Raw genomic sequence first — 25,228 nt, 5'->3', positions numbered from 1 at the left:
GGGTTACCTAAGGATAATTTTTTTTATATTTAGGAAGAGAAATTACTTTTGTGGGTAATGCACACTCTAGGAATTCTGACAATACATTATATATAGTTGTACAGTTAAAGTTGATCATCTGCCAACCACATAATCTTCTAGCCACTTTCTCCCTAAAGAAGGTTGACTTCATTAACAATGTCTAGATCATTGGATTACTGGAACCAGAACTATATATAGTTTATTGTAAAGTTTATTATAATATTACTGATTTCGAAAGATGTTTATGCCATCATAATCATTTAAGACTTCCGTTTACTTGGAGCTTTAGTACAGCCACATACTGTATATATATGTATATATATATATATATATATATATATATATATATATATATAACTTGACATTTGAAATCAATGCAGTTCAAGTCAAGAAGGAGTTTCATTGCTTGTGCTTATTTCAAATTAGAGCACAGCGATTAAGAATAAACATATAAATATAGCTACAATTTTAATCTTAGAACACGTGTGCTCCAAAAGGGGTTTAAATGTACAAGTTTAAACAAAATATTATGTTTGCAGCTTAATTTAGTATAATTTGTTGTAAAAGAGATCCATATGGAGACACCATCATCAGTAAAAACCTAATAGAGGACATAACCCTTGTCCATTCTATCAAAACCTGAAAACAATGCAAGACTTTTACTTTAAAGTGACCTGTTCCTTTGACCATGGAGGGCAAAGTTAAAGTTAAAGGCTCATTTAACTCTACCTTTCCCAGTAGCACATGCTAACCTTGCTTCTCTCATGTGGTCTCTGGTTGGCCACTTAATTCTTTCAATTTAGAGTAAAGCTAAATTAACTTTTCAGACTGTATGTGGAGTATACCAATGTAGACAATCACAGTATGATATGTAAGAACCAGTTCAACAATTGTCAACCAACACACACTGCAGAACATTTGACAGACATGAGATTTACCTTACCTTGCAGCCAAGTAATGGAGATTATTAATAATAATTCACTGTTTTCGCATGGACTTAAAATTTCAAGGGATGATTTGCTAGGGAGTACTTTTTACTAGCAATGCAAACTTCTCCCAAAACTATTCTGTCACATATAATCCAAAACCACTGATGCAATTAATGTAGCAACCACTCTTGCTTTCATCTTGCCATTGAGTAATCCACAGTGGAAAATCAGTGACTTTGGATCTTTTATTGTGAATTCCCTACTTTACAGCTCAAGGCTGCACGGTGGAGTTGATTTACTAAAATGAAGAGTGCAAAATCTGGTGCACTTGTGCATGGTAGCCAATCATAGGGGTGCGCGCAGGATGTGCCAGGTGTGCTTGGGCAGACCCTAATCACCCCAATGTGGTGCAGATTCCCCGCCTAAACCCCTGACATTTCCCCAAGGCCCCCTAATGAGGCTTCTAAAAACATTGTAAAAAATAATAATAAAATTGTAAAAAATAATAACTAAAAATAAAAACTACTGACTCCGTCCACTGCCATACTGACACCAATCTCTGCCCTACTGACACCGTCTATTGCTCTACTGACACTGTCAGTATGTATACACATGCACACACATGCATATGTGTTTGAGCTTTGGGGTGCACACCCTAATGCAATGGGCTGTGCACACCTATGTAACCAATCAGTTTCTTACTTCAGCTCGTTCAATTAAGCTTTGACAAAAAAAATTGGAAGCTGATTAATTTCTCTAAAGAGCTACCGTTTTCGTTGGCGTATAAGACGACTGGAAAGGAAGTAGCCGCTCCAGGTGGGAACCCAGATGACGATCCACCGTTGCAGATAACTCAGGTGCAGGCAATGCACTCAGCAAGGCAGGAACAAAGATTGTCTCTGGATAGCCGCACTCTGAACAAATTGTAGCCTTTATTAAAAAAAGGACAGCACTACAAGTCACAGCAAAAAATGAAAATAAAACCTGGCGCTGACGCGTTTCGCACTGGAACTAGTGCTTAGTATAAGACGACTGGGCGTATAAGACGACCCCCTAATTTTCCAGCTAAATATTTGGTTTTGGGATATACCCGCCGTATAAGACGACCCCCTTTCTACTAGTCTGTCTGGAAGCTGAAGGATAGCCGGAACAACCGCTGATGGGGAAAAAACGCTGACAGGAACAGGCTTTATTCAGCTTTTTCAAATCTCACTGTGCCCATTACATGCCTCACTGTGCCATTACATGCCCTACTGTGCCCATTACATGCCTCACTGAGCCATCAGCATGCCTCACTGTGTCATCAACATGCCTCACTGTGCCATTACATGTCTCACTGTGCCATAAACATTCCTCAGTGTGCCATTACATGCCTTACTGTGCCATCAACATGCCTCACTGTGCCATCAACATGCCTCACTGTGCCATCCCATGCCTCACTGTGCCATCCCATGTCTTACTGTGCCATTCTATGCCTCACTGTGCCATCCCGTGCCTAACTGTGCCGTCAACATGCCTTACTGTGCTATACCTGATTCCTGTACTGCGGGCATCCATTATTCAAAAGCCGCGCCTCCTCGTGCTGTTACGTGATAGGTGCCTGTGTTTTGCCTATCACGGAGGTCCTCTCGTCCGAAGCCGAGGATGAGAAGACATCCGTGATAGGCGGAACACCGAACAGAGGCTCTGCTGGGAAACCAAGTGTTCCGCCTATCACGGGACACCACAAGGAGGAGGCGCGGCTTTTGAATAATGGATCCCCGAGACAGGTACCGGCCTATAAGACGACCCCCAGGTTTTGATGCCCAAAAGGTCGTCTTATACGCTGGAAAATACGGTACACCAGATTTTTCACTCTGCCGTTTTAGTAAATAAACCCCAGTATTTGAAATGCGTAATGCTGGGCTCACCAGTGTTCAAGTTAGAATGACATGAATCCACTCAGTGACAGACTAAGCAAGCAGAGGTGTGTGTTACTTAGTCTTGTCAGTGGAATGCTGGATGTCTAAGTGCTCTTTTCTTGGCAACATCATTTGATTGACTTTTGCAGCAAACGCAGTCTGCAATACTAGCGTAGAAATTGCTCTTACGGTAAATCACCCTTTTATATCATCAAGGTTATAGGAAAGCTTCACTGAATTTTTGTATTTTAAAGTTTGTATGTGTTATTATACAAGAATAATATTTTTGTTGGTTTTATGTATTTCTATTTCATCCATTTCTTCTTTCTCTTTTTTTTCCCTGAACAGTATATGCAATGGAGATAAATCGTAAGTATGCCATCTATCATTCTACTGTGTTTTTTGTATATGTGTACACACACACACGGTACTGTTATAAAGGCACTCATATTGACAGTTCAAGGAACTCACCCAGTGAATGTAAATCATGTAACTTAATAATTATCTATAACACATACTGTATATGAGGTGTATACTGTATTAAAAATAATCTCTTACTTTATATATAAAGAGAGAGAAAGAGAGAGAGACAGAGATTGATTTACTAAAGGAATATAGCATACTCATTTTGTGAAGTGTATGTTAATTTCCCATTGTATATGTGCACTTAGTTTGTCTTCTTCCCTCTTCTCCGCACTTTCTGCACTCCTTGACTTTCCTCTTGGACTCCTTCTCTACTATATCTAGGCCTTCTCTCTATCACCATCCAGTTCACGGAAGTGAACTAGCCAGGGCAGTAACATCTGGCTCTTACATTCTCCCCCTCCAAAGCATGTTTTCTTTATCCGAACTACAAAGTCTCCTCACTCTACTTCGATATATAGACATTAATAAAGTGGACAACATTATATTATTTGAAGCATTCCTGATAATTCTGAAGGCTGGATTTGTTTCAACATAGTTCCGAAACATTATTGGTACCTGTAAGAAGCTTTGTCTTGAAGTAGTTCTAAAACCCTATAGATACCTTTAGGAAGTCCCATACAGACTGTTCATAAAGTGTGGAATACTCTTGCTCCAGGGTTTCAAGTAAAGCCTCCAGAATGTACAGGAAGTCTGGTTCATACCCCACAAGGACATGCAAGTTCAGGAACTGCTAAAAGCTTGACAAATGGGTCAGTATGCACCCTCTTCTTTGGCCTGGAGGAAGATAAGCGTCACCTTTTAACAGGGGTACCACCATGGTTTTGTCAAAAGTCTGCCTGACAGGGTTTGTTGAGAATGGCAATCTCCATTTCATCATACCTATAACTGGGAATCTGGCATGAGGCACACTGCCACTCAATTTTTGCTGGGAGCTAGGGGCTTCAAACTTGGTGCCGTTCTTTCCACGATAAAGGTACCCTGACAGTCTCATTTGGTCTCTCTTGAAGGGCTCCCAATCACCAAAATGGGTGAGATTTCCTCTGATTTGGGAGTCAGAGCAAAGCCAATTCAGGGCACAGTCCTCTGCAACTTCTAACTCAGTCAGGGTTGCCTCTACTCCAAAATACTTGGGGAAAGCAGCCCAGCCCTGTGACTCCTCACTTTGCTCTGCAAATAGGGCTTCCCACACTAAGAGATGGAGTTCTAGAGTCCACCGACAGTTTGGTGGTGCTGGCAATATCTGTATCTCTTTGCTGCAACTCTTATGCCGTGTACACACGGTCAAAATTTTTGATTGAAAAAGTCAGATGGGAGCTTTTCATCGGATATGTGTGTATGCCCCATCAGACTTTTCCCATCTGAATTTTCGGCGGACTTAGATAGAGAGCAGGTTCTCTATTTTTCTGCTGGAAAAAATTCCTATGGGAAAATCCGTTTGTCTGTATGGAATTCCAATGCACTAAAAACCATGCATGCTCAGAATCAAGTCGACACATGCTCGTAAGCATTGAACTTAATTTTTCTCGGCTTTTCGTAGTGTTGTACGTCACTGCGTTCTTGATGATTGGAATTTGGTGTGATCATGTGTATGCAAGACAGCTTGAGCAGAATTCCGTCGGAAAAACCATCTGAGTTTATTCCGACGGAAAAAACGGTCGTGTGTACAGGGCATTAAGATTGTGAAGGCTGCAAAATTTTTCCATCTAAACCATTACAGTGAGGTGTCATGTGCTGCATTTCTCCCTGTCTGCTCAAACAAAAAGGTACCACAGGGCAGAACTGTAAAATTGAGTCTAGCATTGTAACATTTGCAGATGTTGATGCCAATGTGCTCTGACTTCTTCTAGGCACCGGTACTCATTCTCTGCCCTCTGCAAGTGACTAAAGACATCAGTCATGGAACCGTTTCCTCGAGCATGCCTCCTTCTTCATCTCAGTCTGTCCTGTTGTCTACAAGGAGGTCCCAGAGTTTCTGGGTTTTAGGACAGTTCCCGGATTTACAGGAAGGGCCACCCATACATAAGCAGCTTTGCAGGAAGAGTGCACTGAAGTTCCACCATGTCCCGCCAGTTTCCAGAAAAGTTATTTATCAGTTCTCCTTGCAAGCCATATGCCTACATAGGGCCACTTCACACTTTAATGTAGAGGCCTCATCTACTATGTAGATCCCGGTGCAAATAACATTCAATCAAGACTACAGCTGGAGCCAGTGCAAAATAGATTCCCAGACATTTTAGCCAGTTCCCTGGGAAACCTACCTAGTCACCTATTTCAGTGACCCATGCAATTGATCACCATCACTTCTATCCCCAAATTGGCTGCTCTCAGCAGTCCCCCTTGTATAGAAAGAACCTGAGTGTCAGTGGGTCATAATGGGACTTACTGCAGCCTTTAAGCAAATTCACCCATCATGTCTGCGATTAATCACAAATCACACTGAGTATCACACAGAGGCAAAATAGCTTTTACTGTATAGAATTCTTAATAAAATCAAAACATAGTACATAGTTTCAGAACAACATTCTGTGAAACGATTAAAGTACTGTTCCAGATCTGTGGTAGCATTAGTCCCAAACATGTAGATTCCATAACTATGGACGAAGAACTTAGGCCTCATACACACGGGTTTCTCGGCAAAAACCAGCAAGAAAACTGATTCTTGCCGAGATTCCCGTTCGTGTGTACGAGGTTTCTCATCAGGAAATCTGGGCAGAATCTGCTCTCTTTTTTCTTGTCGAGATTCTTGTCAGCCTGTTTCCCGACGAGAAACTCAAGCGTGTGTATACTTACCTGTCGCCGTGGAAACCTGCGCATGCTCGAAATGACTTTGACAGCATAGATAGGGTGAAGCAAGATGGCGGTTACGGCATGGAATGTGACGAGCACATGCTCGTCATACGCAATGACGTCACCGCGTTCTTTCCTTTCAAGAGAACCGCGGTTCTTTTGAAATGACAGTACACTCCGTCGGCAAGAGTTTCTTGCCAAAAATCTCGTCAGGGAAAACAACGGGTTTTTCCTGACGAGATTCTCGGTCGTGTGTACTAGGCCTTACAGTTCATAACTGGTCCTATACAAGAATAGTGACAGAGAGGGTGATGTGCCATGATGTCCCAAACACATGTTCTAGGTTTCTCCCAGGCCATAGGCCTTACCATGTGTACCCCTCTGTAGAAGTCCACATTCTCCTCCATCTTGCCTTCTTCCATCTTCTTCACACTCTCTGGACTCCTCAGCTGTCCTCTCTGACCCCTCCTCTACTATATATTGACCTACCCTGCACTGCCTTCCAGTGGATGGAAGAAGAACTAACCAGGGTGGTATCTCCAGCTTAAATACATACACTTAGTAAAGTGATTAGCCTTTACTCCATTAGTAAATGAACCCCAAAATGTCAGTTGTAGGGCTTCCATTCATACTCTTTCAAAAATACAACATACAGATTTACAGTGGATTCCAGCTAGCCCTAAAAAAAAAGAAAAAAAGTTTAGCCTAAACTGGATGTAAATCAATTGAAACCCTATCCTCCCACTTGACAATGCATTCTTAATAAATTTCCACCCCTTTTTTTTGTTTGTGACTAAAAGCAATAAATCATAGAATTATGTTTATAAGCCCCACAAGGGCACGCTTTAAGGCCCATCATATTTACTGTATATATATTATTTTATACGTTTTAACAGAAACCTACTTGGTCAGTGAAACAGTTATATATGTGGGCAGTTCTTTAAACTTTTCAATATAACCTCACTTCATAATTCTTATCCCAATAGGAGAGGTGCCGTAACATATTCTTTAATGTTTAAATATTTTTATAACAGAAATTACAAAAACAAGTAACCTGTTATCTTTTATTACAGCTCCCTGTGGTGATAATCTGTACGATGATGATGGAAAGCGCCTTCCACCCTGTATTCCTGGTGCTTGGCTCACTCCAGCCATTATGGCCTGTTATTTATTGGTTGCAAATATCCTACTAGTGAACCTTTTAATAGCAGTGTTCAAGTAAGTTCTCACTAAATACAACAATGAAGCAACACAAAAACTTGATGTAATGTACTATATAATAAGGTAAAATAATTACCTCATAGGTTAAAGGGTAACTCTACTTTCTTGGGGAAAAATAGCAAATAAAAAAATAATAATATAGGGCCAGATTCACATAGGCCGGGCACAGCGTAACCTAACTGGTTTACGTTACACCGCCGCAATTTTTCCAAGTTAGTGCCCGATCCACAAAGCACTTACCTGGAAATTTGTGGCGGTGTATCGTAAAAACGTCCGGCGCAAGGCGGGCCCAATCGAATGGGGCGAGTCCCATTTAAATTAGGCGCGCTCCCGTGCCGGACGTACTGCGCATGCTCCCGTCGCAAATTTCCCGACGTGCTTTGCGCGAAATTACGACGCGCCAACGTTTTGTGAATCGCGGCGGGTAAAAAAGACTTGCGCCGGGAAAAAGAAAAATTAAAAAAAAAATTCAAAAGCGACGCGGGAAAGACGGGTATACTTTTACATGGTGTAGTAAGTTTACACTTTGTAAAAGGTACCCTATCTTTGCGACGGCAAACTAACACTTGCGGCGACGTAACGACGGGAAAAAGTTTTGTGGATCGCCGTAACTGCTAATTTGCATACCCGACGTTGGTTTACGACGCGAAATCCCCCCAGCGGCGGCCGCGGTACTGCATCCTAAGATCCGACAGTGTAAAACTATTACACCTGTCGGATCTTAGGGATATCAATGCGTAACTGATTCTATGAATCAGCCGCGTAGATAGAAACAGGGATACGACGGCGTATCAGCAGATAGGCTGTCGTATCCCTTTTGTGAATCTGGCCCATAGTGTATATAATTTCTACACAAGTCATATTATAATTGGATGATATTAAAATATACCTTTCCTATTTAATCTGCAGAACTGTAATTTTATGTAAAATGCAATGCATTCCAATTTCCAATTAGCATAGCAGGAGATTGTGACCGACTCTCTGTGGAGCAGCTGCTCTGGTGTGAATTGCACAGGAGATGAAGTCACTATGTCCACCTCCCAACGTACGTTTTATGTCAAGTACACATTCCAATTGACGACGTGTACTTGACACGAAACGTACGTCGGGAGGTAGACGTACTGACGTCATCAACAAGAGACAGGCATCTGCAGGCTGGACATTTTTTTTATGGAGACGATTATTGTTTTTGCTGTAAGTGCAATATATGCTTTTTAATAAATATATTTCTGTACTGTATCACACTATTGAGTGTTTTTACATTTTTGGGACTTCCTGGGAGTCGATTTATGTACCTATTCCCACTGAATTGGATCTTGCATATCCACTAGAGGGTCACAGGCTTCATGATAGGCTTGATATCCTCTTTCCTCTGGTAAGCGGTTTATTCAGACAATGGCGGAGCACGGGTACTTGCATGATCACTTAGAGGTTATTTCCTCAATAATTCATCATCACTTATTTTCCATCACGGATTTATTTGTTTTTGAGAATTGGGACTGTTTTTCATTCTTCATTTGGATGTGATTACAACCTTTTGGTTTCTTATATTGCACCAAATTAGATCTTTATTATCTATTTATGGTCACATGTTCCTTTATAGGTTATGCACTTGATTATATGAGGGGCCGATTCCAATATTGGTTCTCCACGTTGTAGCGCAGCTTTTTACTGTTTCTTTTATCTATTTATGTTTATCACATGATATAGCTGCTGCTGTGTTTCTTTGTTATATACAGTTAGCGCAGTATTTTTCCTATTTTTCCAGAATTGCACAGGATCCCTGTGCATCTTTTGGTCCATTTCAGGTCCAAATTCAGCCCAAAATTCAGGCTGAAATTGGACCTGAAACGGCGAATCGAGACGCACCGGACTCCTGTTGTGAGCCTCTGCGTGTTCCAGTGTGAACCCAGCCTTAATCTACTGGCAGACACATTCTAAGACTAACCTAGCTAACCCTGTAATGCAAAAATACCTATACATACCTTTTCTGCAGCCACTCCGGTCTGGTCCAAAGCTGAGCTGTCAGACGCAGCTTCTCTGTGTAGGTGTGTGCAGGAGAGGCAGCCAAAAATGGAAGCCCCATAGTAACTCTATGGGTGACGTCACTTCCTTGGCATTTCCCTATCGGCTGTCTCTTCCACACAGCATCCGTCGCTGGAGACTGGACCAGATCGGCTACAGAAAAGGTATGTATAGCAATTTTTTATTTACAGGGTTAGATATATTAGTCTTAGAATGTGGCTGCCAATAGATTTAGATTTAGTTTGTTTATGGCTAAACTTCCACTTTCAACACAGGTAGTAAATGTGCATTTTGTTGTGTGACAAAATGTGCAACAAACATGCCAAAACGCACGGTAAAAAAGTGCAAAGTTCACCAGCTGAAAGGGGGCAGGAGCTTCTTTTGGCACGTTTGTCACGCATAGGGCAGCTCATTCAAGTGCATGGGCTGCTCTTTGATATCGCATGAAAATTGTGGCAAAAAAATACAATTTGCACAACACACAGGTGTGCAATGGGTCTTACTAGTGAACTGGTAAGTGAAAACTGCTAACCAGAGACAAAGGTTAGAAGACCTTATTGACAGATTACATTCCAGCTTCATTTTACGTCTTTTTACACACCTAAAGAAATGTATTTAGACATAGTGGGGCTGATTTACTAAAACTGGAGAGTGTAAAACCTGGTGACCGTTACATGGTAGCCAAACAGCTTCTATCTTCAGATTGTTCAAATAAACTTTGACAAGAAAACCTGGAAGCTGATTGGTTTCTATGCAGAGCTGCACCAGATTTTGCACTCTCTAGTTGTAGTAAATCAACCCCGGTGTATACAATACAGCTTATGTTAGATATATGTTTTAGTGCTTTGCTTCATAACTAAGGTAATTATAATCAAGGAAAAAAAATATTACAATGAGCAATAAAGGATAACATTTAATGTAAAATAAACTGTTTTCTGGTGTTTCTGCTTTCTGTAACTGACCAAAGACATTTGTGTGTACATAGGTACATGGCCTACAGAAACCAGGCAATTACTGTTTAAAAGAAAGCAGATGGTAATGTAAGCTTATTAAGAAAGTAGTGTGCAGGCTGAATAAACATTAATGCTTCTAATGAAGCCATTTTTCAAGGCAACATAAACACTAAATTCATATGGAAGGTCGCCATCTGCTGTCAGCACTGTTTTAACACTAGCCAAGAGAATAGTCATTTTGGAATGCACTAATAATTCATAGAATTTTGCAGGTAAAAAAATGTGCATTTTTTTTTCTTCTTCTGGCATCTGCAAAGCATTGCACCCATGATCAGCAGAACCCAGGTGCAATGCCAGGCTTTTGCAGAATCTCAGTATAGCTGTCTGCCCATACCTCCCATACAGGCAGACAATTACTGGAGAGCACGAAGATCAATGAACTTCAAGAGTGCTCACTAGCACCTGCTCAGATCAGTGAGAAATAAAAGCTGTCTACTGCAAAGGCAGATAATAGTTGTAGTTCATTCATTCACAAAATTTGGCCACGCTCTTTTTCAATTGTGACAGCGAGTGTGGGAAAAAATCCCCTGCCTGCTGTCACAGTGGGGGATTGGGGGTGTGTGGTCAGATGCTCTTTGGTAACGAGTTACATGTTACACCCCAAATACAGGTGTAACATATTACCGAAGATGAACTTATCCTTTAACTAAAGGGCAAGTGTAGTTGTAGTGCATTTACTCTTAAGCCTCGTACACACGATAGGTTAACCAGAGGACAACGGTCTGAAAGACCGTTGTCATAGGTCAACCAATGAAGCTGACTGATGGTCCGTCACGCCTACACACCATAGGTTAAATAACCGATTGTGTCTGAACGCGGTGTCGTAAAACACAACGACGTGCTGAAAAGTTCAATGCTTCCAAGCATGCGTCGACTTGATTCTGAGCATGCATGGTTTTTTAACCGATGGTCGTGCATACTAACGATCGGTTTTGACCTATCGGTTACCAATCCATAGGTTAATTTTAAAGCAAGTTGTCTTTTTTTTTAACCTATGGTTAAATAACCTATGGGGCCCAGACACGATCGTTTTGACAGATAAAAACGATCCTTCAGACCGTTGTCCTCTGGTTTACCTATCGTGTGTACGAGGCTTTAGTGAACCCCTTATCTATAAGCATTTTTTAAAAAAAAAATCCCCAGAGCTAGTAAATATGGTGAATTTTCACGTTGCAAAGAATATACAATCATGCTTGAACATATTTGGATGATGAAAGTCAGCAGAACTTCACCTCTTATCTCTATATGTCAGAGACCCAGACAGAATTTAAGCCAAAGTATAAGCATGACAGCCTGGGACTATTCCCAAATAAGAGGTCACCAATGGCACCCTCCAAACTTTCCTTATTACAGAGCTACTTTAACCACTTAAAGACCAGCCGCCGCAGTTGTACTGTTGCATGGTGGCTCTGCTGGGCGAATCACGGTTATTGTACGTCGGCCGCTTTAAGACCTCTAGGGGGTGCATGTGCACCGTTGGCGCGATGCGGAGCCGATGTGCGTGGCCAGCGTCCACAATGTCCACTGGCCACCCATGATCGCTCCTGAGAGAGACAGAACAGGGATCTGTCAATGTCAACAGACAGATCCCCATTCTGTCAGGGGAGGAGAGACAGATCTGCTGTTCCTAGTGATTAGGAACAGCAATTTGCCTCCTCCTCTAGTCACTAAACTCCCCCCACTGTTAGAAACACCTCCCTAGGTAACACCTAACCCATTGATCGCCCCCTAGTGTTAACCCTTTCCCTGGCAGTGACATTTATACAGTAATCAGTGGGTATTTTTAGCACTGATCGCTGTAAAAATGTCACTGGTCCCAAAAAAGTGTCAACATTGTCTGATGTGTCCGCCGCAATGTCGCAGTCCCGCTAAAAATCGCTGATGTGGGGTGGGGGCATAAGACAGGAGGGAGGGGCCAGGAACACTGAAGAGGGACCCGAGAAGAGGAGGATCTGGGCTTTTCTGTGTGAAACCAACTGCACAGAGTAGGTAAGTATAATATGTTTGTTATTTTAAAAGGAAAAAAATTACTTTAGTATCACTTTAAGGATTTTTTTTTGATTAATTGTGAAAAATAGCAATTCATGTAAAAAGTGCTACAGAAAACCAACCATGCAATGCCACAGCTACGCTATCTATATACTTGACATACCTGAACTGGTGTATGTACTACAGTGCCTGCAGTGAACTTTGATGTTCATTAAACAGGAATTTGAAGCTAAGCAATATTTATAGGATGACACCAGCTCACAAAAATCCTTGGACACACCAAATCTTTAAGCAAATTACAGATTTTCAGGCCTGTTTCCACCAGGACTTATATATAATCTACAGTGCCTTGAAAAAGTATTTATACCCTTTGAAATTTTTCACATTTTGTCATGTTACAATCAAAAACATAAATGTATTTTATTGGAATTTTATGTGATAGACCAACACAAAGTGGCATATAATTTATGAGTGTAAGGAAAGTGATAAATGGTTTTCAATATTTTTTACTAATAAATATCTGAAAAGTGTGGCATGCAGTTGTATTCAGCCCCCTTTACTCTGATACCCATAACTAAAATCTAGTGGAACCAATTGCCTTCAGAAGTCACCTAATTAGTAAATAGAATCCACCTGTGTGTAATTTAATCTCAGTATAAATACAGCTGTTTTGTGAAGCCCTCATAGGTTTGTTAGAGAACCAACAGACAGCATCACGAAGGCCAAGGAACACACCAGACAGGTCAGGCATAAAATTGTGGGGAAGTTTAAAGCAGGGTTAGGGTTATAAAAAAAATATCCCAAGCTTTGAACATCTCACGGAGCACTGTTCAATTCATAATCGGAAAATGGAAAGAGTATTACACAACTGCAAACCTACCAAGACATGGCTGTCCACCTAAACTGACAGGCCTGGCAGGGAGAGCATTAATCAGAGAAGCAGCCAAGAGGCCCATGGATCTGCAGAGATCCACAGCTCAGGTTGGAGAAACTGTCCACAGGACAACTATTAGTCGTACACTCCACAAATCTGTCCTTGGAAGAGTGGCAAGAAAAAAACATTGTTGAAAGAAAGCCATAAGAAGTCCCGTTTGCAGTTTGTGACAAGCCATGTGGGGGACACAGCAAACATGTGGAAGAAGGTGCTCTGGTCAGAAAATTTTACTTTTTGGCCTAAAAGCAAAACGCTATGTGTGGCAGAAAACGAATACTGCACATCACACTGAACACACCATTACACACTTCAGCACGGACAGAGAAGCTGGTCAGAGTTGATGGAAAGATGGCTGGAGCCAAATATAGAGCAATCTTAGAAGAAAATCTGTTAGAGTCTGCAAAATACTTGAGACTGGGGTGGAGGTTCACCTTCCAGCAGGATAACGACCCTAAACATACAGCCAGAGCTACAATGGAATGGTTTAGATCAAAGAATATTCATGTGTTAGAATGGCCCAGTCAAAGTCCAGACCTAAATCCAATTGAGAATCTGTGGCAAGACTTGGAAATTGCAATTCACAGACGCTCTCCATCCAATCTGACAAAGCTTGAATTATTTTGCAAAGGAGAATGGGCAAAAATGTCACTCTCTAGATGTGCAAAGCTGGTAGAGACATCCCCAAAAATACTTAGGTGGTTCTACAAAGTATTGACTCAGTGGGGGTTAAATACAAATGAATGCCACACTTTTTACATATTTATTTGCAAAAAAAATGGCAAACCATTTATCATTTTCCTTCCACTTCACAATCATGTACCAATTTGTGTTGGTCTATCACATAAAATCCCCCAAAAATACATTTATATTTTTGGTTGTAACATGACAAAATGTGGAAAATGTCAAAGAGTATGAATACATTTTCAAGGCACTGTACAAAATTAAACTTCTCATGTTCTGGCTCCTTCTCCAAATAATTGGACAGCAAGCTTTAATAATTGTACAGTTCTATCTATTTGGTTAGATCGGACATGTACCTCTTAAATTATACATTTTTGTCTGTGATTTTATTGCTGTTTCTAGGTTCTTGTACGACTTTGGGGACGACTCGGGGCGACTTGCATTGACTTCTATACAGAAGTAATTTTGCAAGTCGCCTCTGAAGTCGTCCTCAGGACGCCTTGTCGAGTCGCCCCCGTAATCGTGCTGCCCCAGTGTGAACCGGCTCTTATGTGTTAGCTCTTGTTTGAAATTTTGAATATAGTATTAAACATAGTTATTCTTTTTGTTGTTTAAATCCTGTTTATGCCTTTAATTTAGAACTACATTTTTCAGAAATAGCTGTTGGAGTCTTAACAATATGACATTTTCTTTCATAGCAGGCTTACCATTACAATGTAATATATAAACTGTTACAAACTATTTGTTTGGGAGTTTTTGTGTATCGATTATATTTTTCTATATTCTCTTATTTTTTTATAGTAACACCTTTTTTGAAGTAAAGTCTATTTCAAACCAAGTGTGGAAATTCCAGCGTTACCAGCTCATTATGACTTTTCACGACCGACCTGTCTTACCTCCTCCAATGATAATCTTTAGCCACTTGTACATCATCCTGAAACGTGTTTGCTGTCGCTGTAGAAGAAGGCAAGATGGGGAGCAGGATGAGCGTGACAGAGGCCTGAGTATGTTTATTCTTTGAGAATTTACTCCATTGAATATATACAGTATGTGTGTGAAATTATCCCTTTCTCTACAGATTTTATTTTTTTATTAAAGAAGAACTAAAGCCAATTTTATTTTTATTTTTCATTTTGGATAGAATACAGGATACAGTTTTATTTTTATTTTTTTGCCATCTGTGTCCGATTTGCTATCTGTCCCATAGTCAAAACAGGAAGTGAGAGAAAATACTACGTGTAACATATTACCAATATAGTGAGTGAGTGAGTGAGTGAAAAACGTATATAGCGCAGCACATGCGAACTGAATCGCCTCTGGGCGCTGTAACCCTTTCGTGGGTGAAACCCCTTGCCCTCAGAAGAGATGGGTTTTAATCTTTCTCCTGAAGGCCAAGTGGTCCCCCTCCAAACGGATGGTGGCTGGGAGAGCCTTCCACAGTCGTGGTCCCTGGGCGGCAAACCTTCGATCTCCTTTGGACTTGTATCTGGCTTTGGGAATCTGGACAAGGTTTTGATTGGTGGATCGCAGAATACGATTGGGGTTATGAGCTTTTATTTTTTCGCATAGATATTGGGGGGCATTTCCTTGAATGCACTGATGCATTAGGCACAGTGCCTTGAAGGAGATTCTGTCTTTTACCAGCAACCAATGAAGGGCTCTCAGTGAAGGTGAGATTGATTTCCATGTTTTTTTGCCGGTCACTAATCGTGCGGCTGTATTTTGAACGACTTGCAGACGAGTGATTTGGAATTTGGGAAGTCCGAGGTAGAGGGCATTTGCATAGTCAAGTCTGGAATTGATAATTGTTCCCACCACGACTGCAATGGCCTCTTTGGGGATAAAGGGGGTGAGTCTGCATAGTAGGCGCAGCAGATGGTGTGAACCGCTGACTACTGACCCTATTTGTGCATCCATTGTCATGTTGGTATCAAAGATGACTCAGAGACTTTTGACTTTGGAGCTAGGGGTGATAGTTTTACCCAGAATGGGCGGGGGTGACCATGTTGTCGTTGGATGATTTTTCCGGTTAGCTTGAAACAGGAGAAGTTCTGTTTTCGAACCGTTGAGTTTAAGATAACTCGTTGTCATCCAGTTTTCTATCAGAGTAAGGCATTTCTCAAGTCTGTGAGAATGATCCTTTTTGTTGCATATGCGAAAATACAGTTGTGTATCATCCGCATAAGAGTGATAGAGTAACTTCTGGTTGCTGATGATTTCAAAAAGAGGGCGGAGATAAATATTGAGGCAGCATTTGATGGGCACGGTGAGGCTGCATTTGATTGGCACAGTGAGGCAGCATTTAATGGTCACAGTGAGGCTGCATTTGATTGGCACAGTGAGGCTGCATTTGATGGGCACTGTGAGGCTGCATTTGATGGGCACACTGAGGCCGTATTTGATGGGCACAGTGAGGCTGCATTTGATTGGCACAGTGAGGATGCATATGATGGGCACACTGAGGCTGCATATGATGGGCACAATGAGGCTGCATTTGATGGGCACAGTGAGACTGCATTTGATGGACATAGCGAGGCTGCATATGGTGTGCAGCGAGGCTGCATTTGATGGGCACATTAAGACTGCATTTCATTGGCACTGTAAGGCTGCATATGATGAGCACAGTGAGGCCGCGTTTGATGGGCACAGTGAGACTGCAATTGATGGGCACAGTGAGGCTGCATTTGATGGGCACAATGAGGCTGCAATTAATGGGCACAATGAGGCTCCAATTGATGGGCACAGTGAGGCTGAAATTGATTGGCACATTCAGTGAGACTGCACATGATGGGCACAGTGAGGCTACAATTGATGGGCACAGTCAGGCTGCAATTGATGGGCACAGTCAGGCTGCAATTGATGGGCACAATGAGGCTGCATGTTATGACAGGCACAGTGATGCTGCAATTGATGGGCACAGTGAGGCATTTTCAATATTTCATCTAGCAGTAATGATACATGGTCACCTGTTAAATGGCTGTAACGTAACGTCCCACACTCTGATTGAGACTTTTGTCATATACCGCTTCCTCCCAGTCTGGATCTAGATATCAGATATTCCAAACCGTTGACAACCAATAACTAGACAGTACTCGTTTTGGTTGCTAAACATAAAACTGTTTATTGAAACACCAGTACAAACTCCCCCTATGCAATCAGAATGGGGTAGAACGTTCAATCAGCAGGGAGAGCTGTTGGAGGAATTCCCCCCTCCCCCTCACAGCTAATCTACATACACATCCCATAATACCCAAGGCAAAAAGACACAATAGAAAAAGGGAATATAGCCACAACCCAAATGACCCAGCAAAGAGTCCCCAACAGTATGAGACAACATACAATATATATATATATATATATATATATATATATATATACATATATATACACACAGTCATGGTCGAAATTGTTGGCACCCCAGAAATTTTTCCAGAAAATCAAGTAGTTCTCACAGAAAAGTATTGCAGTAATACATATTTTGCTATACACATGTGTATTCTCTTTGTGTGCATTGGAACAAAACAAAAAAGGGAGGAAAAAAAGCAAATTGGACATAATGTCACACAAAACTCCAAAAATGGGCTGGTCAAAATTCTTGGCACCCTGAACTTGAGGCACCCTGAGGCAGCAAAACAACCCCAAAACATAATTGAACCTCCACCATATTTCACTGTAGGTACTGTGTTCTTTTCTTTGTAGGTCTCATTCTCTTTTTTGTAAACAGTAGACTGATGTGCTTTACCAAAAATCTCTATCTTGGTCTCATCTGTTCACAAGACGTTTTCCTAGAAGGATTTTGGCTTACTCAAGTACATTTTGGCAAACTATAGTCTTGCTTTTTATTTCTCTGTGTCAGCAGTGGGGTCCTCCTGGGTTTCCTGCCATAGCGTTTAATTTCATTTAAATGTCGATGGATAGTAGGCGCTGACACTGATGCTCTCTGAGCCTGCAGGACAGCTCGCATTTCTATGGAACTTGTTTGGGGCTGCTTATCCACCATCCGGACTATCCTGCGTTGCAACCTTTCATAAATTTTCCTCTTCTGTCCACGCCCAGAGAGATTAGCTACAGTGCCATGGGTTGCAAACTTCTTGATAATGTTGTGCACTGTGGACAAAGCAAATCTAGATATCTGGAGATGGACTTGTAACCTTGAGATTGTTGATATTTTTCCACAATTTTGATTCTCAAGTCCTCAGACAGTTCTATTCTCCTTTTTATGTTGTCCATGCTTAGTGTGGCACACACAAACATACAATGCAAAGACTAAGTGAACTTCTCTACTTTTTATCTGCTTCCAGGTGTGATTTAATATTGCCCACACCTGCTACTTGTCCCAGGTGAGTTTAAAGGAGCATCACATGCTTGAAACAATCGTATTTATCCACAATTTCGAAAGGGTGGCAAGAATTTTGACCAGCCCATTTTTTGAGTTTTGTGTGACATTATGTCCAATTTGCTTTTTTTCTTCCCTTTTTTTGTTTTGTTCCAATACACACAAAGGGAATAAACATGTGTATAGCAAAACATGTGTTACTGCAATACTTTTCTGTGAGAAATACTTGATTTTCTGGAAACATTTCTGGGGTGCCAACAATTTCGACCATGACTGTATATATATATATACACACAACATTCCAGTGTGGTTGTACAGTGAGTCTGATTAGTACAGATCAGACTGGGGTTCTCGGTCACCCTGTGCCCCAAATGGACACAGGGTGACTTAGACATAGAAGGTGCATGGGGAGCGCGAGCAAGGGTTTCCCAATGTCTCCAAGGAATTCTGGGTTCCATGGGCCCCCCTGCCCAAAGTGACTCCCATCACAATGGCTATTTAGAGTCCTGCATTACTAACTAATATTTTTTGCACCCCCCAAAAAAAAAATTGAGCACCAGCCACCACTGGCTGGCATGAGAGGTATATTGGAGCTGCTGCAGGTCTTTTTTTCTTTTTTTTTTAATGAAACAGTTTTTACTGATCTGATGTAATAACTTACAGTATCTGTTAACTTATCAGTTATGTTAACTGATGTAATAACTTATCAATGTGAATGTTTTCTTGAATCCTTCAGAGTTGTTTCTTACTGAAGAAGAGCTGAAAAAACTGTATGAGTTTGAGGAGCAGTGTGTGGAAGAGTATTTTCAGGAGAAGGAGGACGAGCAACAATCATCAAACGATGAGCGTATTCGGGTCACTTCTGAAAGGTAGTTTTACTTCAGAATAGTAAATACTTAAAATTAATAGACCTCCATATTGTTCTAGCTGTTATTCCTTGAGCTCCAAATGACTCTTTATTTACTGTTATAGAGTTGAAAATATGTCCATGCGGCTAGAAGAAGTGAACGAGCGTGAACATTTCATGAAGGCCTCTCTGCAGACGGTTGACCTTCGACTTTCTCAACTAGAAGAACTTTCAGGAAGAATGGTTAATGCTCTTGAAAAGCTTGCAGGAATTGACAAATCAGAATTCATCCATGTACGCTCACGAGCTTCATCAGATGTAGATGCTGCCTATCTCTTAAGACAAGGAAGTGTAAACAGTTCTGATGGAAACAGCTTATATAAATACCATGTTGAACCTGAAGAAGTAACATGTGATGATAGCACAGGTTCAATGTCACCTGCTCCTGGGCTTCGTAGAAAAGCATATTCTTTTGGGATGAAAGTAGAGAAAGGTGAACAAGATCAAAACATGCAACTTGTTCCAAGGCAGGCAAGTCTTCGTTATGCCTCAAGTGTAAATGCTGTAGCAACAAATGATTTTCACAAAGTCACATTAGGAATAGTTCCACCAACAAAACCACTTTCCAACATAGAAACCTGGACTCCAGAAAATGCTAACCTTACTGTAAACTCTGAAAATTCTGGTGCAGAAATGGCCAAGAAAACTGATGTCATCGTGAATGGCCAGTCTATATCAGTGGTCACTGCTTCTGATTTTGCAAACTCTCATTTAACAGTAGAAAGGACAAAATTAGAAGCTACCATATCCTATCCCTTAGAGAAATCAAAAGCTATGCGATATTACCCTGGTCAGTCATTCAACACTTGTCAGGCAACAATGACCAAATCTAGAAGTTTTTTCTTTACACAAGGAACGCTAGAAGGTGGAGTTAACAACTGGACAACAGAATACAGCACAATTATGGATCAGATGTGTACTCCAGCTATAGAAGATTGGGAAAACAACTGGAGTTGTAAAGGAGAAGAATCTCAAAAGCAATCACCAGAGCTTCCCAATATTGTATCAGAGGCTGAGATGCAAGCTGAGCTTAAGCCACTGCTAACAGATACAGAAGATGAGAGCGATATTGGAGAAATAGGAAACAGTGCCTCTTTTCTTAGCACACCTTTCACTGAAAGGACAGAGACAGAAAACTTACTGTCTGTAGAGTCAGACAAGACTTGTGGCTTTGCTTCTCCTAGATCAAAAAGTTTACATTGCCATTCAAGAAAATCACGATCCTTAATGGATAAGTTGGAAAGACCAGGGCATGCAAGCAGCGTCATGAATATTGTAGTGGCCTGTGGTAGCGCAGCAGATGATTCGAAAACAAAGAAAGATAATGCATCCACAGAAACAGAGTGTTAATATTAAATTATATTTATTTGAATCAGTGGAGTAAAGTTGGGAAGGGTTAATCTTGGGAAAGGATAATCACCATAAGAGTTTCTCATTTTTTTTTTTACACTTCTTTAAAATATCATCCCAGGTTACATACTAAAACCAATTTGGTCAAATAATCATCATTGTTCTATTCAAGCATTCTAAATAAGGCAAACATTATGGGGTTGATCTACTAAAAGCAAATAGGATTTCCTCCTCTGCTGAATGAATGTGAAAGGAAAATACACTTTCAGAGAACATGCAATCACATGCAAGGAAACTATAATTTCAGAGCCTTATCTCATTTACTTGGCTAAAAAAAAAAAATCCTTGCAAAATGAAGTATACCTTGTAAAGTAAACAATTTATTTTCCTTTGGTAAACCAACCACTATATGTTTGTTTCCAAGTATGTGAATACGCCAGCCTGACTATCAGTATCAAGCTTGGCCACCAATCCATGTTGTCAGATCTCTGACTTGCAAGCAAAATTCCCCAATCACAAAGAGTATAAAAGGGGCGTCCTTGTAATATGCACTGTCAGATATGGCTATCATGTACTATGCCAGCTGTCATGTATTCAGCCTTTTATCATGACGGCATACTTTGAAAATAATTTTCACACTATACATAAGTGTTTATTAATAGTTTATGTTTAAAATGGCCTAATCTGATATGTAGTTTGGGACATGTATGACCAATTTAACCTTAAAATTCCAGTAACACTTGATAACTATACAACTAAAGTTGACCTCCACGATTTAGTGTTTTTCTGGTGCTATGAAAAACACATTTCTGAGAAATTATTCCAATCAGTTTAATGGGGAATGTACTAAAAGTAAAGTACTAATAACTCACTTTTCCTATCCAGTTTATCAATGATTAGGTGTGAACGGGGATAATGAAAAAGTATTGTGTTTTTTTGTACATTTGTCCTTTATGTGATTTATAGAGACAAGACAGAACCAAGGAAAGAAGTGTAATGCCAGAGTAGGTTAAAAAAATAAAAATAAGACAGTGTCGTGCAATAGTAAAGTACAACCAATCCACTTTCAGACTCACAGACTAATTTACAAGATTATTTCCGATGGGTGGCTTTGGGTTACTTCACTTGCTTATTATTATTGCACATTTCTCAACTAACCCAATTTCATCCAATATTACTTGAAACATGGCTACAATGAAAAAGCTACTACTTTAGAAAAATGATTTTTTTTTTTAACAAGGTGCAAGGTTTCAACTTAGCAGTTCTTGCTAAACCTCTGTCTGATTGGTTGTCATGGGTTTCAAAGATTCTTCTTCTTTATACTTGTAATAAATACATTCCAAAGCACTTACTTCAGTCAATGAATCAGTATTTAAAAGACCACTATGGAAAATTTTCAAGGACAAGTTACAACTTTTTATGTTATTACAGGTTTGTAACTGATACTTGTCTTTGAGTGGATAAAATAGGAAAAAAGGGTACATTGTTATGGTCTTGGAGATTATTATGGTAAATTGCTACAGGAAAACAAGATTGTGATACAGTTCTTAGGTGAAAAATATTTATTTTGTATGTGTTCCTAGAAAAACTACTTGTGTCCTCCAAAATAAATGCTGACATGGTAATAGGCTTCCATTCACAATTAGCCCTACTGTGTGTGCATGTATGAATTTCTTCATTACAGGAGCTAGATTGTAAGTTTTTTTGGGAGACATACTGATGTGAGTGGTACAGTGCTCTCCATAAACCAAGGTGTAGAGCTGAGGAATGTATTGGTGCTACAGAAATGCATAAAATATATATAACTATTCTTAAGCCTCCACACATTAACAAATATTGAAATGACACTTTTACACCAATTTTATTGGCAATTATTTATAAAGTGGCCCTGGATTGTCATCTCTTCAAGGGCCTTTTTTTAAAACAATTCCAAAAATATTGAGTCAAACATCTAAAATATACAATATATAAATACTGTTTGTTGCTAAACTGTTTATAATTCCTTTTAGTCGGTCTTGTGACACTGGCACTCTTGACAATTATACAATGCAGTGTGATCACCAGCCTACCCCCTAGCCTCCAGACTACATTTTGCTATCCCAAACTCTCAGCAACCTCCTATTGTTAAGCTAGCCATACACTTGTAGAATTTAATTGGAAACTGTAGTTTTCAAAACCTTCTTTCAATGGTCAATGTAGTCAAATTGACAATTGTTTTTGAATATGTTGACAAAGAAAATCGAAAGACAAGAATGGAAAATGTCTAGTTCTGTTATCTGATTAAACAAAAAGTCTAAATGTGAATGTGGTTCCTATTTGGAATCAAATTCACTTCCATTCATTCTGAATAAAATGTTAAGATTGCATGATTGTCATGTCAATCAAACAAAAATTTTCAAGCTGAAATCTAGGTATAGAATTTCAGGTATGGCAGTGTTTACATAGTTGCATTGGTCAAGTTTGGTCCAATGTAAGTATGCATGTGCCATGTCTGTGAGATCCCCCTGGAACAGCCTTTCTCAAACTTTTTACCCCAGGGGAACCTTTAAAAGGATTTTCAGGTCTCTGGGAACCCCTGATAAAACCCATTCATTGGGGGTCAGTGGGAACAATGCCCCTTACTTTGGTGGTCAGTGAGAAGAATGCAATTTTTTATAGTGGTGGTAAGAATGGCCCCCTTACAGAGATCTATGAAGAACATTGGTGTCATACCACTGGCTCCTCCAAGTGGAATTGTCTCAGAACTATGTAAGCACCATCAAACAGGAGTTAAATCAGCCACAGCTCAAGGAACCCCTAGCCACCTCTGGAGGAACCCTAGGGTTCCACGGAACCCTGGTTGAGAATGGCTGCTCTGGAAGCTGGATATCACGGTAGTAGGCATTGCTACTACACTGATTGCCACTAGTTTCAGAATGGGACTCCTGTGGCACCTACTACAGTGATTTCCAGCTACCACAGGGATTCCACGGATATAGCATATTAATACTCCAAGCTGTACCAATGTAATTATGTAAAAATTGCCATAACTTGCCATACCTTGCCATACATTGCCTTGATTTTTTTAAGGACTTTTATATGAACGTTGTATAGACACTGATGGCATTATTAAATGTTCTGACAACCAATCTTCATACAAGCGATCGCATGAAAATCTAACAGTAGTGGAGGCCGATTGGCTTACAATGCTTGCCCTCCTTTTCAGTCTTGCTGTACAAATCAATACAGGAAGCTGTTATACTTGAAGCTTTACTTATACTAGCAATGTTTTAAAATAACTATATTCATTTAAATGAATACATAACTGTAGTCAATTGTAGTTTTATTATATCTCCCTGGAGTTTGTTTTAATGTCAAACTTTTTCCAAAATTGGCCTTTTAACTTTTACATTTGTATTACTGATCTGAATGTTCTCTGTACTTTGTAAAGTATTGTGCAATATGTCAATGCTATATAAATACAGAAGATAGTAGTGGAGGTTTTTCAAACACAAATACATAAATGAATTGGGTTTGTTAAGTAAGCCCAAAAGTAAGGAAGATGTTGTTTTGTTCATGACAACTAATCAGATAATTATTTTATTTCAAAACCTGCACAAGACTTATAGCTGGGGTCCAGTTGGTTGATGTGTGGTTGCTGAGGATACTTCTTCTGGTCTGTACAAATCAGCCCCTATGAATGGAGTGATGCCTTAAACTCTAGAGTCTCTAGGGAACTGTGCTGCTGCCCTTTTGGCACTCAGTAGATTTAGATGGACTTTGATTAATATATAGTGAGTTGAAGTAACTTATTAAAGCTGAACTCCAGGATAAGCAAACATCATCTAAATGCAAGAGGCACATATAACCTTTTTTTCCCAGAAAGAGGCATGCGTATTCTTACTTGAATCTTGGTGTGCTTTGTGTATTTCTTCCAGATCTGTACAGTAATTCGGTGTAAAATTTTGCCTCTGTGCAGGAGCTTCCTGTGTTAAAGACTGCCCACATCTGAGCTCTCTCCTTGTGCAGGGTGACTGGTTTTGCCTCTGCCCCCTCCGGTAGTTATTTGCAGACAGCCTGTAGTGGTTGGAGCTGCTGGGCCAATGCCACAACTCTGCTGTTTGCACAGCAGTGCCAGGACAAGGTTATCCAGTGTCCAGGGTGAAGATGGGAAACTGCGCCCACCCCCCCACCACCACCACCTCTTACCCCCACTGCCTATGAACCCACCACTATCATCCACCCCCGTTAGGTAGAGAATGGGATGGGTCCAAAATCAGAGTGCACCAAAATGTTTTTGGTACACTGCAACCAACTGAAAAGTTTAAAACTAGATGCACTAATATAGGACTAACTGCGGCAAAGGAAAAAAATGTCCCTGCATTAGCGGTCACGGAAATGAAAAAAATGTCATTCAGTGGTAGGTGTGACTGGAATGAAAAAATATCAGGGAGTGCTCTTTGCGAGGAGAGGGGCACTATCACTTATACACACAAAATCTGGCACAGAAAGTCAGCTTCTGTGTTTTTTAACAAGTGCCGAAGGGGTGCAATATTGAGTACCGCCAAACTCCAGAAGACAAAATGCCCTACTGACAGAAGTTGTAGTATAGTCGCTCCTATCAGTATGGAGGGAAGATGGGATCTGCTGGAACTCCAAGTGCGCCTCTGCCTCTACATAATCTACATAGAGAGACTGAACCTGGGGGACATGTCCCTTCTGCCCCCAT

General features: G+C 40.5%; 1 protein-coding gene across 1 annotated transcript in view; it reads left to right on the top strand.

Moving 5' to 3' along the window:
* TRPM1 (transient receptor potential cation channel subfamily M member 1) overlaps window positions 1–21,724 on the top strand; it is a 137,779-nt gene extending 116,055 nt beyond the window's left edge. Inside the window, exons 23-27 of the mRNA XM_040342820.1 lie at window positions 3,200–3,220; window positions 7,138–7,282; window positions 14,729–14,931; window positions 19,000–19,132; window positions 19,236–21,724. Coding sequence (XP_040198754.1) covers window positions 3,200–3,220; window positions 7,138–7,282; window positions 14,729–14,931; window positions 19,000–19,132; window positions 19,236–20,520 — 1,787 coding nt within the window. The 3' untranslated portion in view covers window positions 20,521–21,724. The remainder of the gene's footprint in view (window positions 1–3,199; window positions 3,221–7,137; window positions 7,283–14,728; window positions 14,932–18,999; window positions 19,133–19,235) is intronic.
* Window positions 21,725–25,228: the final 3,504 nt, after the last annotated feature.

The sequence above is a fragment of the Rana temporaria genome, chromosome 3 (genome assembly GCF_905171775.1).
Source record: "Rana temporaria chromosome 3, aRanTem1.1, whole genome shotgun sequence".
Lineage (NCBI taxonomy): Eukaryota > Metazoa > Chordata > Amphibia > Anura > Ranidae > Rana > Rana temporaria.
This window is presented reverse-complemented; position numbering and strand designations above follow the sequence as displayed.